This window comes from Austrofundulus limnaeus, unplaced genomic scaffold, assembly GCF_001266775.1.
Source record: "Austrofundulus limnaeus strain Quisiro unplaced genomic scaffold, Austrofundulus_limnaeus-1.0 Scaffold113, whole genome shotgun sequence".
Taxonomy (NCBI): domain Eukaryota; kingdom Metazoa; phylum Chordata; class Actinopteri; order Cyprinodontiformes; family Rivulidae; genus Austrofundulus; species Austrofundulus limnaeus.
The window spans coordinates 378,461-395,908 of NW_013952515.1; the positions used below are offsets into that span (position 1 = coordinate 378,461).

At 38.7% G+C, this 17,448-nt stretch overlaps 1 protein-coding gene across 2 annotated transcripts in view; it reads left to right on the forward strand.

Annotated features, from left to right (window-relative positions):
• Positions 1 to 17,448, forward strand: part of lrp8 (low density lipoprotein receptor-related protein 8, apolipoprotein e receptor) — a gene marked incomplete at its 5' end in the record, with an annotated part of 227,372 nt that overhangs the window by 147,704 nt on the left and 62,220 nt on the right. For both annotated transcript variants that reach the window (XM_014014271.1, XM_014014272.1), the window contains 1 exon segment: positions 543 to 671. In XM_014014271.1, coding sequence (XP_013869725.1) covers positions 543 to 671 — 129 coding nt within the window.

Consider the following 17,448-nt stretch of genomic DNA (forward strand, 5'->3'; position numbering starts at 1 on the left):
TCAGTGCATAAGTGCTTTAGAATTAGGGGACCTAAATATTTGAGTTTGTATTTTAGGGCTAGTGGAATTAATTTTTATATTAGTGCTGCCCACCGCTGATTACTGACATACTGTTCAAATGGCACCAAGATACTGTATCTGACTTTATACACAGCAACATTTACCTCCAAATGTTTGTTTTTCTTGCAGTTTAGCCTGTATGTTTTTTTTATGTTTGTGTGTTTTTCCRGGCTTTGTGTCTGGCCTGACAGTGTGCTTCTTTGTTCCACTGTTGCTGTGTGTCTAGTTAAATTGCAGGCCTTTGAGAAGAAATCGATTTGAGCAACAAGATAACTAAGTTATCAAACTGTTTCATTGACTGGCTGTCCCTTCTCTCCCCGTCTTTGCCTCCTCTCCCATTTTTTGTCCCACTTTCCTCATCTTTTTTTTCTCTCTGTCTCTTCTCTGCTCCTCTTCTCTCTCATCTCTTTGCTGTCGCTCTCTCCCCTGTACTTTATTTTCTTTTTTTTCCCTTCTTTCTTCTTCATGCTGTCTCGCAACAGGCCGACAGACTTGTCCACCGGAGAAGTTTGATTGTGGAGGGGCTGCAAGCAAATGTGTTTCAWTGTCATGGCGATGTGACGGAGAAAGAGACTGTGAGAACGGGGCAGACGAGGACCAGTGCGCTGCAGGTAAGAAGTGAACGTTTAGAGAAGAGGAGGACTGGAATRACCTTTGAGTAGTAGCCGAACAAAAAAACTTCACATTTAAACTCTTCAGACGATCTTCTCAGCCTCAAAGTCCATTTATGGTGGAAAAAACTGAAAATAATTAATTAAATTTTGAACACRTCTAAGATTTTTATGTGTCAGTATTGGCACTATGGATGTATACGTCTTAGTGAGTGTTAGTGAAATATTTTTCATTATTTAGCTCACTTTTCTTATATTTAGCTATTTTTTTTACCAAATGTTAAAAAAATGTATGTAAATATTAAATCCTGAATCTAAATTTTGAAATCTACAGTAAATGTAAAAGCTAAACCTTAAATATTGAAGTTCACATTAAGGTGCTCGGCTCATGTTATGATGTCATCATCCCGAGACAATAGCAACCGCTAGCACTCCAATGCAGCTAAAGCTTTCCTGCAAGACATCAAACTTGCAGTTATGGCCGGTGTCTGAGCTGCACTTCAAACTGCTGGACCACGAGTACCACCCATACTGTTTTTTATGAACGCATTTTTAATTTAGATTTTAAATATAATCTTTGGCAGGGATAGAAGCGTTAGCAGARGTTAGCATCAGATAACCAGGATGATGTCATCATCCTGCAACAAACATCAACAGTGGATGCTTCTAGCTGTTGCTAACACTGCTGAAAAAGTTAACTTTTACATTTAGATTTAAATATTTAGATTTAGGATTTAATATTTAAATAATTTTAAAAATATTACACTCAAAAAGTGAGCTAAACAGTGAAAAATTTTTAGTGAAATTTTTCATTTTACACTTGGTGCTCYATATGTAAGAGTATCAAGAAAACATCCCTCTCCAAGCTTTTACTGCACATAAATGTTTTTTTTTAAAGTATCAGTTTAAAAAAGTTACCAAATAGCATTTTCAGCAATCTGCAAAGATCCACRTACACTGCGTATTTTCCATGCAAACCACAGTCTTGTCACCATTCCAAGTCTTCGTACTTCCTGCCGGTGTCTAAAATGTAAAAGAGACATTGATTTTTACTGATTTGAACATCTGTCACAGAGCTTTATTGATTTTTAGCTCGAAACGAGCCGACACATGAACATGCTGTATTTTGCTTCCAAAGATCATGGGTTGGATCGGCAACGGAAATCAAACATTTTATAACCAGACTTTCTGTGTACCCATGTGTACAAGCTGCTCTTCATCAGGACAAATTWCTGTCAGAGACATTAAATGATAGTTGAGTGAAGATAAATAGATTTAAGTACAAGTGGGTCAAAGGGTTGTGCTAATRTGTATTTTTTTGTAATTTTTATTGTACTTTTTTATAAAGTATCCCCCTAGCTCCTAATGTTTGGATTAGCACAATCAAACCCATAAACCTACAGCTTATTACTGATTTTAATCTTCTAGAGATGTGTCTAGATTAGAGGGGTTATTAAAAAAAGATAAGAAATTAAAAATAAATAAATAACTGTCATAAATGCATAAACGTCCACTGTAGATATAGTTTTAAAAAAGCTCTTTTTAAATAACTCATTAGCAATGTTTGTGTTCAGAAATTTGGTTGGGGTCGCAAGTTCCTGCAGCTTTTATTTTGTTGGTGGAAGGCAGAACGCTCTAGGAACAACTGCTCTAATAAAGCAAACAGATTAATAAAAGTATAAAGGCGTAATCATTGAAATGAAGGATTTAGATGCTAACATGTTTGACTTGGATAGAAGCGTCATTCTCTCCCCTCCCTTTGCTGCTCTCTCCGGTAGATTTGTGTTGATTCATTTATCTCCATTCCATGTATGAGTTGCAGACTGCTGGTACAAAGAGAGATCACTTTAGGGACTTGGTGGCCACAATCTAATGAAAACAACAGCTGCTATTGATACAGACATGTAACCCAAGCTGCCACTGCTCGCTTCGCACACTTTTAATGTCTCTCTAGTGAGCTGTTGCAACTATCCAAAAAAGAGGAGCGCTTTCTCTCCGCTCTCCATCCACTCTTAGCAAATGCACTTTATTCTCTTTTAATTTGACGTGGGAGGGGCAAACAGAGATCATAGATCCTTTTCCAATGCCTTTCATGTGTCTGACCTGCGTTAGCTTCTGTCCATTATTACGGGGTGGTTAAGAAAGCTGTTAAAAATTTCATAGGATTCTTGATAATAATTGATTTTCAACCTCATGCGGTTCGACTTCGTATGAAACGTTACGGTAGTCCTGCTGTTATATTAACCTGCAGACATCAGCTTTTGATCTATCATTTAGAGATGCGGTGATGAATATTGAGGAGATAATCTGGCATGTGGAGAAAGGTCTGCGGTATCTGAGTTCGCACGGAGACGTTGGCTGCAAGAGGCTGCACAAAACGGCACAGGGTTAGTGGTTGTCCTTCTGCTGCAGTTTTAGAGGTTAGATCCTAGGCCTCTCCTCCTGTTGGGGAGAGTTCCCAGGACCTGCTTATCTGTGTTTTTTATAGCTGAATGAGTATCTCTTTGCAAAGTATTTTGCTGAACCTGAACAACTCACACACGTGTCAAATATTTACAACAAATTCAGAAGTTGTTTTCTTTCATTTTTGAGCATAAAACAACTCCATAATTTTGTGTTTATGAAAGCTCACGTCTGGTTTGTAAATCCGATGCTCTCATCCAGCCTTTAATCCCAGTGACCCCCCTTCTCACCCCCACCCCCAGTCCTCCAGCAGCTATAGTTGGAAGGCAGCTAATGTTAATTAGGGCTTCTAATTGTCCAAATGTTGAATAATACATGAATYCAGGAAGAGGGGTTCTTTATTACGTTTGGTTTCGTGGAGGTCTCTTAAGAAAGTTTATGTGCCTTTAATTTATGTTAATGTGAAATTGCTTTCGTTTAGGGACGCGGCTGCTGATAGATGTGTGTTTACATCCTCCAGGGTGTGTGTRGGGAAAACATCATTTTATGTTTGTGTAGAGAAGTTTTTTTTCCAAGAAGGATGGCGTCCTTAAAAAAAATACAATTATAGCATATGGTTTGTACTTAATGAAACAAAGTTGAAACACACTTTGCTTTCATCTACCAGCAGCAGTAGACAATTTAAAGAAKGATGGGAGGTGATGACATCAATTTTATTATTTCAGTTCAATTTGCTTTTATAATATGTTTCAACAACAGWAGGTGGACATTCTTACCAAACTGTCTGGTTTCTATCTGTCTTGTTGAACTTGCAATCTCAGTATAAGCATCTAACACRTGTTGGTTGGTCATAGAGAATTTTAAAGACAATCCCCATCACCTGATCTTATTGGTTTGGATGCTTTGGCTGTGGTTATTTGGTGTTGTGTTATGTGTATGTAGTGAGTGCAAGCGGGGTTCAACGTCCCATTGTTTTTGTCTCTATTTCCTGATTTGTGTTGATATTGTTGGGGCCCTGATTCACACCTTTTGCTCACAGGAGGCTGAGTCATACTTGCAATAACAGCATTGTAGGAGGAAGACAACTGGACACAAAGGCCTCCACCTCTGTTTAATGGTGGACGGTTTTTCTTCACAAAGATGGCTTCCTTTACTCCTCTCTCAAACCAGCGTTCCTCTCTATCAAGGATGAGAACATTTTCATCTCTGAAAGAGTGACCGCTGGCCTGTAGATGACAAAACAAGGGGACGTTGAACCCCGCTTGCACTCACTACATATGCAAAACAAAACACCAAATAACCACAGGCGAAGCATCCAAACCAATAAGTCAGGTGGTGGGGCACATGACCCTCTTTGAACAATAGAGCTAATCAAGCCTTTTGTTAGGCGATAGCCCTCTTTTGCATGTGACTAACCTGTTTGTCCACCATGTAGAGGCTGTTCGTCTCTCCTCCAATTATCTTGGAGGAGAGACGAAATGTTTCACTAAAGAAGAACCCATCCAGAGGGCCTACTTATTTTTTTCTTTTTGATTTTTTTCTACCTGGATTACTGAGATGCATCAGGACATACTTGGATATAGTTTGTAACATTTTTCTAAACAATCTGTTTAGAAAAATGTTTAGAAAACAACAATTAGAAACAACAATGTTTAGAAACAACAATGTTTCTTTTCTAGAAACATTTTATGAACTTTGATGTAGTGCTGGGCGGTATACTGTTTTGTACCGAATACCGGTTTTTATTTTTGTTATGATATGAATTTTTTGAATACCGGACATTCTGGTTTAAACAGCGGAACGTTTCGTCGCGGCCACCAGTGAACTGTTTCCCGGGGGACATTTTTCCTTGCTGCACCGCTATGTGCGTTAGCATGCTAATGTTTGGAGCAGCTAGTTGTAGCCGCGGGTGGCAATTCCGCTGCTTATATTGACGTGACGTTTAAAAAACATCCCGTTTTCGCCGTCACTGAATGTAGTAAACACCTCTTCAGTGACGTGCACAGTTAGATTTAACATGGTTAGTTAATATGGAGACGTTGTGCTGATGGAGACTTAACGTGCTTCTATTGTGAAAAGCCTGCAGGAAGTAGTTCGTAGTGGAGTTGGAATTGACTGGTGTGCAAGGGAAGTCTTGCTGATAAGCTTTAATAAATAACATAAAACAATAAACCCGATCATAATCTTTTCTTAACCCTCCTCCTTCACGACTGGACTAAAATGCGCGACTACTGTCTCCAACCACCAGTCAGAGAAGAACAGACACAGAGGAGGGAAATAGAGACACAGACAGAGGTACAGTAAAAGAAAAAAGTCAATAAGCAGGGTTTGTACATTTTATTATCAGCTGAGCTGTGATGAAAAGAAAAATACCGTCAAATACCGTGAAACCGGTGAAAATGTTGAAAATGCCGTGATATAAAATTTTGATCATATCGCCCAGCTCTACTTTGTTGTTCAGGACAGAAATGAGGAAGACGAGCAGACAGAATAGTCAGAGTGGCTTCTGCAGACCCCGAGGACCTGTTGATCTTTTCACATCAGGATGTGCAGCTCTGTTACATTAGGGCAGGCTGTTACTGAATCGACACCCACCAGGGAAATGTTAGCTGGTGTTTTATAGCAGGGAAGAGAAAGGCGGCAGAAAGGAATTACTTTGTGTGAGCGTCGTATGTGTTTTGTTCTGAGGGAACAAGGAGATGTGAACTGAATGCACTGCAAAAATAAACCCAACAGGGTTTTCTCATAAATGTCAAAATTATTTTTAAAAAACGTGTTCAGGTCTAGGCCTCCCTTAAAAACTAAGATCTGTCATTTCATTAGGATTTGTCTGGGTTAATAGGTTAATACATTGCTCTGTATTACTGGATTGGACATTGCCTGTTAGCYGCCAAAGCTAGTGATGTGCACCCATAGATGCCATTATTATRCACTGAGTCATGTCAAYAAAATAATACAGTTCCATTGCAGGATATGCTTCAATCTGTCACAAAAATGTCCCTTATGTATTATCCGATTTATATAAAATATGGCTTCAATTAAAGCAGAGAAAATTGCTGATGTTTTGGTATGTGAAAGTTATGTATTCTCCCAAGAGATAGTAAGTAAGTAAGTAAAGTTTTATTTATAAAGCGCCTTTCACAGAAATATATTCACAAAGTGCTGTACAATCATGAACAATATAAAAATGGTGAAAAGAATTAAATGAAACAGAAAAACATAATTACACATAAGCAACGAAAATTGAAACATCAAATCAGGAATTAATTTCTAAAATTGTAAATCAAACAAGGTCAATGCAGGTCAAAATATACAGTAATACAAAAACATAATGAATGCGGGAGAGAAAAATATGTAAGTTAATAATAAATAAAACACAGATTAGCGAAGCATTCACAATGGAGGTTGGCTGGCAGTAATGGTGAAATGGTTAGCTAAACGCTTGAGAGAAAAAGTGAGTTTTTAGGAGTGTCGAAAGAGACAATGTTATTAATGGAGTGCAGATTAAAAGGGAGTTCATTCCAGAGCCTGGGGGCCACAGAGGAGAAGGACCGGTCACCACGAGTCTGAAAGAGAGGAGGGGAACCATAAGGAGATGTTGATCCTGTGAGCGGAGGTCCTGTCTGCGGTTGTAAGGGGAAATGAGACTTTTAATRTATTCTGGTGCTTGGCCATGAAGAGCTCTGAAGATGAGGACCAGGATTTTGAACCAGATTCTGTATCTATAAACAGTCTGAGAACTTTACATTATAGGTTTTTGCTAATGCATTTACTGTAGAAGCCCCTTTCCATCACCTAAAAYTCAGCGATGTCACATGGTATGTCATAGCATATTAACTATGCTAGTTAATAACATGAGGAGGGGATTAGAGTTTTTTTTTCATAAACTATGGAACATAACGTGTGCTGACTGGACAGATCACTGGTACCAGTGATTATAGATCCACACAATTCACCCTATAGTAAAGGTCATTTCACTGTTCATCATATTTACATCCACACTATTATCCTAACATGACAACAATATTAATAAAAACATATGTAATCATTTGTCTTTGAGCGGGTTTACCTGACATAAGGTTGTCAAAATTTAAGCTGACTGACCTACTTCCCACATCCCCGCCATTTTTTTAAAATAAAAATTATTTTAATGGCCTATGAAATGGGATACGCTTTGATCTTGTGATCAGTAATACAGATCAATGGGTTAATAAATAGAAATATTAATAATGTGCTAAAAAAATAAAGAAGGCAAAAGAAAAATGCAGATGAAAGTTTTGCATTTTTTGTGCTTTACTCACTTTTCTATTTTTAAAAAAATGGAACCACATAGAAATACAATTTTCTCCTGTTGTCTGAGTTTCCCTCTTATTATACTCTCCNCTGTTGGTCTGAACTTACCAACTACAATTTCAWTGTCTTCAGTCTCCTCTGGTTCTGGGTCAGGCTCTGGTTCCGGGTCAGACTCTGGCTCCAACATGTAAGGCTGGATGGACAAGTCTTCCCTTGTTGACATCTTTAATTCATTTGTAAATAAAACCTTTCTGCACAGCTATATAGTCATAAACTCCTCTATCAAACTAGAATGGATCACTGTGAAAGCTGGATGGGGGCGGGGTGTAAAATGCATTGTTTTAGTTTAAAGAGACAGCCTCATAACGAGTTGATCTGAGACCTCAGAAAAGGGGTGAAAGAGAGGCTTGTGGAGCTACAATAAGGAGGACACCCAACTGAATGATTTAAATGTGCAAAAGAAGTATTTGAAAGCATAATATTTCTACTATAAATGTATAAACTCCAGTTTAATGGCAATGAATCTRTAAGATTATTTTTCACAAAAAAGGAAAGGACAACTCTTATTGACTCTATTTTACCCTCGAAACATTAGAATTTTCTAAAGACAGCTGCATCACCTTCAGGATATTAAAATRTGAAATCAATTTAAATATCTTGTGCCAGTCGTGTGTGCAGGCTGACCTTTACAATAATACATTGTAACAAAATAAGCACAATCACTCATCTTTATTTCTGTTATTAGTAGAAGTAAAACATAAAGTCAATGAAAGCACTGACATTAGTGACATAAACAAAATGTGATGTAGCTAAAACATTCTATAGTATTTTATTTTATTTATTTACAGACATWCTCTTCTTGGCACGTTGCTCCTGTATGGGAGGGGGGTGCGATGATATAAGTGATGGCCTTGTCACATTTAACATTTAATGGATGAAATCCTATAAACTAAAAAATATATTGACTAATGGTGCCCATGATGCACATTWTGTCCTACCTGCCTGCACATAGAGCCTCACAAGGACATTCATCACGCACAGCCTGCGCACACACCGTCGATGCACCGCCACCGCTTGTAAAGCATTTAATATTCTGTTCTAAGTGGCTGTCAGATGGCATTGGGATTGAGCTGTTGAAATGTATATGCTGGTGGGTTCAGTGTGTGCGTGCACATTCCCCAAAGTACACACTCATCATGCAGGTGGTTAAGAAATGTCTTTCTCTTGAGTATATCAATCGGGGAAACGGGGAGAGTTTCAGTCTCGCAGTGAATTTACTTCCATTTTTCTCATCTAAGCTTTCATTTCACTCGGACTCCCCCGGCTCTGCTTCCGCACCGCATCGAAGCTGTATTTCATTGGCTTTTTTGYGCTCAGTTTGACATGTTTTTTACGGCAAAATCCAGTCCGTTGCAGGTGAACGAAGGATCCAGACGGCAAAACATTCTAGCATTTTCACGTCTACAATGGAGATTATGTTAAAATGTTTGACCGGTTTTTAATATTATTTTGCATTAGCTTAATTTTTATTATTTTTCACTGTTGTCTTTGGTTTTCACTGCAGTAATTAGGATCTATATACAGTCAGTTATCGGCCATACCACCCTAAACTCACCAGATCTTGGAAGCTCAGCAGGGTTGGGCCTGGTTAGTACTTGGATGGGAGACCATTTGGGACTACCAGTTGCCATCAAAAGCAACATAGGAGTTGTGCCCACATTGGTCACTTGCAATAGAAAACCCTTGACCATCATAGGTTGCCTTCTAGAAGGATGCCTACTAGTAGTAGTTATTGTTAAGYTCTTAATATTATATAAAGCTCAGGAACACCCTTCTGTTTTTATGTAAATAGCTTCCAGGKCAAAAAGTGTCTGATTATAAAACATGGATTTAGGGTCAGATATTTATTTACCACTCCTTAAAACCTGGTGTTATTTGRATCTCCAAAGAAAACAAGTGGTACACCAATGTTCCCCGTCTCTGACGGATTTAGAAATGTTTGTAGTTTTCAAGATGAGYGGTTTTTCTGGACTGTAATTGAACAGGAACAGGCAATACAAGTAAACCTTAATGCTTTCGGTGCGATTCATTCAAGTGCAGGAGTTAAACTGTGTGTAAGAACAGAGGTGGGTTTTTAAATTTCTGTTTGTTTGTCTGAGGCAGCGCAGTGACAGGTCTTAGTAAGCAGAGGCAGCAGTTTTAATCACCACCCGGCACAGTGGCGGAGCCATGGAGTGGCCAATGRTGGCTTTGGGCACCATAGATTGATTTTCAGCCACCCCAATYRTTTGAGTAAACTATACTTCTAACTATTAAMTATATATAGCAGAAATATAATAAATAWACAGACATCAGTACACGGGGAAAATCTTATTGTGTGCAATGAATCCTCATAAAAACTTTCAAAGGTTATTTTTTGGCACTTGGCGATGAATACGATTAGTGCCTCCAGGTCGAATGTCCGYTCTGCGCTCCTCTTCTCTTGTAATCGAAATGTCTCACCTGCTTCCTCGTCAAAGTTCTCACTCTGTCTCAGACTGTTATTTATTCAACCATCTCTGCCTTTGAGCCCTCCTCTCTCTGAAAAGGTTGTAACTGCGGCTCGGTCCATCTGTCCTCAGCTCAGTTTGCAGCTCTACATTCAAAGATTGCCTCATTGTTTTGAATCAAAGACACTAAAACTGACTAAACTAAAGACTAAACACTAAAGTACATCCTAGCTATGAAATCCAGAGTCCAGGAACTCCAGGAGATTAATCGCCTTGTAAATCATTATTGGCTAAATATCACAATTAATCGTGATTATTTTTTATTTTTTATTGCCARTATCGCCCAACCCAACCTCAGCACCGTCAATACGCCCACAACTCTACGTGTTTGTGTTACAAAAGCAACGGAAGCTGAACGTGAGAAAACAGTTTTGTGTTTGTGTCACTTTGAGTCTCTTGTGTTTAGATATTGTGCAGGGATGACATCTGCGTTCCGCATTCCAACACAAACTGCCAACAACAGCTGAACTTGATGAGTGTGTTTGTGCTTGCATAGATTTAAACCGATCTGCACGGTGAGTATGAGGCAGACGTGGAAGAAACCAGGGGAGCAGATTGTTGTAGCTAAATGAAAGCAGATTGTTCTCAGAGAATCAGGACCTTAGTGACCGCTGAGTACACCTTCCCATAAGTTTATTGTCTCAACTGAAGTTGTTTAAAGTAAAAAAAAAGCAGTTAATGGCATCATTTATGATATTTTGAATAAAAAAAATCAGTATCAGCAGTGATGGATACTATTAATATAGCCAGCTAAAATGTAGAGCTGGGCGGTATGACCCAAATTTTATATCACGGTATTTTCAACAATTACACCAGTTTCACGGTATTTGACGGTATTTTTTTCTCACAGCTCAGCTGATAATAAAATGTACAAACTTTGCTTCTTGACTTTTTTCTTTTACTGTACCTCTGTATCACTGTTTCCCTCCTCTTATACCTCTTTTCTTTGCCTGGTTGTAGACAGTAATCATGCATTTAGGTCCAATCGTGAAGGGTTGAGAAAAAATCATTATCGGGTCTATTGTTACGTATTAATAAAACTTAAAAGAACGACTCACCTTGCTCACCAGTCAACTCAGCTACACCACAAAACTACTTCCCCCCGGGCTTTTCACAATAGAAGCACACTAGAGTCTTCATGCAATAACGTCTTCGTTATAACGTAGCGCATTAAATCTAACCGTGCATGTCACTTAAGAGTTGTTTACTACATTCAGCAGTGGTGAAAATGGGATTTTTTTTTACGTCAGACCATATAAGAGGCTGAATGAAACACACCACCCGCCGCCAGTTGTTCCAACAATAACGTTAGCATGCTAATGCGCTTAGCAGTGCTGCAACGAAATGTGTCCCCAGGGAAACAGTTCCCTGGCGGCTGCGACGAAACGTTCCACACATGTTCAGGCTATTTACACCGGTATTCAGAAGTCATATCATAAAAATAAAAACCGGGTTTCGGTGCAAAACGGTATACCGCCCAGCACTACTATAATGCCATTCTGTGCTTTATGAAAACCATAAAGTACTATAAAAACTAAAACCAGATCAYCTGCACTCACTTCTACCAGCTTTTATGACTTTATTGCATCTTTCACCCAAAACATATTCCTGATATGTACTTCACTGTCAACAGGCCAAATGGGCTGTGTCAGCATTGTTTGTTAAAAACCCATTTGGCCAGGCTGTTGGAAAGTGAATTTCTGACAACTCTCCATCCTGTTTGTCAGTCGGTGATAAATTTGTTGGAAATGTCAACTCTCCTTACTGTCTATTCCATTAGGAAAAGAGGAAGACATTTATTGTACAGTAAGCTGAAGATCTGCAGAATGGCTGCCTGTGTGTGTGTGTGTGCGTGCGTGCGTGCGTGCGTGCGTGCGTGCGTGTGTGTGTTAGTTTCTGCTTCCTCTCAGTGGTGATGTTTCAAAGATCTAATGCTGCTAAAACACAGATAAACACTTTCAAAGAGCTCTGGAGAGAGRCCGTATGTCAATTCAACTACATCTGTTTTTTACACACACACAGGCAAACAGTGTGCTTGGCGATGTTGCATCAAAATATATATATATATAACCCAAATCTGCTTCTTTTCCCTTCTCGTTTTCCTTCCTTTCCACCCTCAGCTCCTCAGTGTTTTGACCTGAGGTAATTGGTGAGTTAACCTCGCTCAACTTGAGCAATGTACAACCATCTAGTTCCTTGTGATGCGCAAAAGTAAATGCCTCTGGCGCTGTTCATCCTCTGGCAATTTATTTTATTTTATTTTTTTTATAATTTCATGGACACTGTGAAATGATGCCCTTTTAGATAGCAAGAGCTAAAACCTGCAAATACCGATATAGGTATATGAAAATTTCAGAAAGCTGTAGGTACACAAACTGAATTTATTTATTTTTTTGTTCGAGTTGTAAATACTTACAAAATACATAGTTTATCTCAAATACTTACAATTTAATAACAATTTGAATTTGTGTACTGATGTCCATTTGTAGCAGATAGCAGTGGTTCTGCACTCTTGCTAAATTACAGTAAACATAACATTTTATGCCGAGCTGTAAAGTAGAAATATGCTTGTAAATTCTTCCTTTTCACATTACATTTTATAAATTGGAACTACAGTTATTTGAATTGCKCCCTATTTTAACTTTAYCAGCCCCTTTCACCACTTGTCTGATGTGTGTCTCAAAGCAGCTGAATTTGATTCTGTTCCTTTAAGACGCTTAAAGCCCCGCCCCCCCTCCTGCTTCCAGGCCGGTCCACTCCGATTTGAGAGAGGGGATCAGGTTTTTTTAGCAATGCAGAAACGTTTTATTTACAATTAAATTAAAAAATGTCAAAAACAGACTTGACAAGACTTGTCCATCCAGCTTTACATGTTGCAGCCAGAGTCTGACCCAGAATGAGAGGAGGATTAAGACGAGGAAATTGTAGTTGGTAATTCCGTCACGAATTTATTATTTGATTTAATAGTTCAGAAAACATCATAGAAATTAGAGAAAACTGAACAGGCTGAAAAATATGACCCAAACAGAATATAAAGATATCTTTGTAGYGCTAACCCAAGTTTTCTGCCTCTTAGAGACTCCAAGTCCACAACAAAATGTGTTTACCGCTAAAAAAAAGGGTAGTTTTTTTGCATGTTTCCCTTTAAAAATACAAGTTTTGTTTCAGCATCTGCTTTATAGGAGCTTACCTGTGATCTTGAGCCTATATTCCTGCCAGCACACCTGGTGAACTGAGATTTGTGGACAACAGCGCACGTGTGGGCGAGGCTGTGCACACAAGCGTGGTCACCACGGCTCAGTGGCCGACATGTTAGACCGGAGTCTGATTGGATTCTTTGCTCCAGAAACATTAAAGTCACTGACTGGTGGAAGGAAAAAAAACTGTGAASGCGAGTGTGTACGTGTGCGTATATGTGTGCATTACACAAGTTTAGATCGTGTTGTGCCCGTCTGTGCATTTCTATGTGGTTAACTGAGTTTCTGTCTTTTGTTTCTGCTGACTGTGTGTGCCTAACTGTTTGTTCTGTTCTAGTCTKTACCTAAAGAAAGTTTAGTGAATCGTCCTTTAGAAGGTGAGTGAGCTGTGCCCTTTCCCTCTCCTTCGTCTATTAAGTGTCCAGTGTTTCGTCAGGATGGTTAGAGGTCTTTGACCTCAAGTCAAACACAGTCACTTATAACGGAAGGTTCAAGTCACAACATAATCAGATACAGATTACTGACATTTAAAATTAAAATTACCAGAATAATCCATTAGATGGATGTGTTTGAGTCGAGTCCAGCCCTGGAGCAGAGTCTGCTTTACTCTTTGTTTTTTCATCAAATTCCTGCACAAAGTGTTGCTTTTTTATTAATGGATGGATTTTTAAACATTAAGACATTAACTATGGCCTCGGGTTTTTTTTTATTTTTATTTATTTATGTATTTTTATCCTCCTTGGCTGTCTATCTGGTATGAAATCAAGCTTTGCACACTGAGCCAAGATTTCTTTCTCTTGATGTTGGAAAAGACACATATATATACTCCCACAGCTTCCACCGAAACCGATTCCAAAAACCTGCAGGTTGTAAAATAAAGTGCAGAAATTTCACACCGCAGTGTGTTGCTGTTCTGTAACCATCTCATTTAAAGACACTGTAAACACCAGATTATTCTTTATCACATCCTAAACATTTAAAACGACTAAAAGAGTGTTATTACATTTGGTTTCTCCTTTTTATTGTGTCCCTCAGAAATGAGAGGTGGTACAGTTGTAGCTGCGAATTTTAAGCTGATTTATATCAGAAACAAATTTGAATGTCTTGCAAGCTGAGCTGCCTGTTTCCGCAGTGAGCATTAAGCTTTTTAGGACAGACTGTTGTCTCCTGTTGTTCAGTATCCCAGTGGGAACCACACTGTCGAGCATTTTGTTCACAGCTTTCTGTTTATAACCAACACATGACTAACCAAGCAGGCTTTTGTAGTTAAAAAAAAAGCTCTTTTAAGTATAACAACAAAAGATTTTGCCTGATTTATGATATAATATCACCCCCTGGAATAAATTAAAATATGTTTAAATATCTCTGATGTTTGCACAGAAAACTTTGAAAAACAATCCCGAGTGTTTACTCAAACACTTTCAGCGAGGCTCTAACTACGTTCGGYTCCACCAGAATACTGTTAAAGCTGATGTTGTTTATGTGCTCGTCTGAATTAAATTGTAATTGAATTACTTAGATGTGAGTGGGGGTGATTAGCATGCTACCACTAATAGCTAACAGGGAATCCAATAGTCTATTATCATAATGTGTCCCTTTGGCGCACTGTGCAGCGAGGTAGAAGAGAGGAACCCCGTCAAGTAGTTTATATCTGATGGGTTTTATTTTTATTTTATGAGTTAGTTGGGCTTTTAACATGTCATTGCTTTCATGCGGGGAATTTAGGAAACAAAGTTTTCCGGCCAAAGACAAACACAGCAGCCCATGAATCTTTAATCAGGACAACTTTTAAAAAGGTGAAATRTTATTAGATCTTGATGCATACATATTTCCCCCCACTAATTTTTCTATACAAATATGCACAATCAATCCTGGAAAGGGGCTCTGCCCCATGGCAGGAACCTGCTGCTGCCTGCTAACTCATGCTCATTAYACTCTCATTTACAAATGCAAAATTTCCGCTGCACATATGTTCTCAACTTGGTGCCAAATACGTTCAGTGTTCTTTTTATGCATGGAGGTTTTTGCAGTGTTGATGTGTTTTCTCGTAAATGTAAGTTATAAASCTTAATTTTTTTGYAGCCAACTCTCCTTTTTYATTTTTTATTTTTTGGTCTTTTATCTGCCCCACTGTGTTTTGTCAGACCAGTAACTGTACTTTGTTTCATTTAAACTCTTTTATTTTAACCTACAAGACTAAAAAGCTAAATAGAATAGAATAGAATAGAATTGAATAGAATTGAATAGAATAGAATAGAATAGAATAGAATAGAATAACTTTATTGACTGTCCCAGGTGGTGACAGAAATGTTTCTTTTGACAGGGCTCCAATAACAGCGTACTTGCATAAAAACACTCAAAATACACATAAAAACACATAAAAGGGACTGTTAAAAGCAACTGTTCAAATAAATTACAATACAGTTCTTATTTAAAATTATTCAGATATTGCAAGAGGAATAAATGACTTTTTGTACATTGCTTTCCGGGCCAGAGGAACTTASCTTCTGTCTGACGGAATCAGGTGGAATTTGTGATGGAGGGGATGAGAAGGGTCCTCTGTGATTGAGGTGGTCTTCCTCATCACGGAGCGGTTATGCAGTTCAGAAAGGGGGTGTTGAGGTGAACCGATTATTTAACACGTTCTCACTCCCGACTCGTCAACATATTGACGCTTGGKCAGGGACCGTCTGCGTCCAGTTTTGACGAGTCGGGTACCCCCGCGCTTCAGTCTTTGCCGCCCGCGGCTTTTCCGGGTTGCGACACTTAGGGGTCTTTGGGTTGGGGGTCTGAGGTTAATATGAGGGATCAGGATTAATGGTTAATTTTAGGGACTGAGGTCAGGGATAGGCTGTATAGGGCTAATAGAAGTTAAATTTGGGGTCTGGGATGGTTAGTTTCGTGCATTTCCTACCCTTAAAATTTTTTTTGACAACGCGCTCGTCCTCCTCCGCCTCATCTCGTAAAAAACTGACACGCGGGGGGTACCCGACGCATCAAAACTGGACGCAAAAGGCTACCTGAGCAAGCATCAATATGTTTATGAGTTGGGAGTGAGAATGCATTGGATTATTTTAACAAACTAAAGACACAGCAAAATTAAACAAGTTTTGGTTCTAGATTGAAATACTTGTCTTTCATGCTACAGGAGTTTGACWGTGAAATTGAAACACCTGTCAATTTAGTGTGGGAGGTTTCCCTGGTGGCCAGTCTTCATTAACTGCACATTGCACCAGTAAGAGCAGAGTGCGAAGGTTCAATTATCAGGGTAAGAGCACAGTTTGGCTCAAAATATTGCAATGCACATGACATTATGGGTGACATACCAGAATTCAAAACAGGACAAATTGTTGGTGCACGTCTTGCTGGTGCATCTGTGACCAAGACAGCAAGTCTTTGTGAYGTATCAAGAGCCACRGTATCCAGGGTAATGTCAGCATACCGCCAAGAAGGACCAACCACATCCAACAGGATTAACTGTGGACRCAAGAGGAAGCTGTCTGAAAGGGATGTYATGGTCTAAAACCAGGTGTTTCASTTTCATTGTCTAACCCCTGTATTTCAGTGGGGAAAAAAGGTCAAAACATACATTATGTGTTAGAGTCTGAATACTGTACATGAAGGACTATAGCTGTGTCTCAGTTCATGGGTTGCAGCCCACGTTGACCACAGTCTACATCGGCTGTAGGCCGCTCATCGGCTGKATAAACGGCTGTGAAATGAGATGGTCTGATCTACAGAAGACCTATGTTTGCAGGACCACACGTTGCCTCTTTACCATGGTGATACATTTTATATCACATCGCTTCTGTTACAAATAAATCAATAAAAAACATTAATAGTTTGGGTGTAGCTCAAGTATCAGTATTTGTAACTGCATTTTTATTTAACATTGCAACAAATATTTCATTTAAGTTGCTTAACTTACGTTCTTCGGTCTGTGATGAATATCCAAACTCCACCATAAAAAATAAAAACTTTGCCATCTTTGTTCTTCTGTTTAACTTGCTGAGGGCGCAATGAATTCTGGCTGCGTATGTTACTCMAATGCTGCCTACGTTTTTAGGGTTTTGTCGGCCGCATGCCTATGAATTGGGACAGCCTACGGATCTAATTGATATTTTCTCTGATCTGGCCATTGATGCATTTCATCAATGGTGTCATAAAGTGTTTCACCTTAAAGCCAGTTTGAAAAATATTTAGCATTAAGAATGTTGTTTGTAATGCAACTCCTTTCCATTTCTTTTTTTAATACAAATCATTGTTTAATAAATCAAAGTTTGCTCCATATTCAATGACACTATATAGCAAATATATACATAAAATATTGTAATG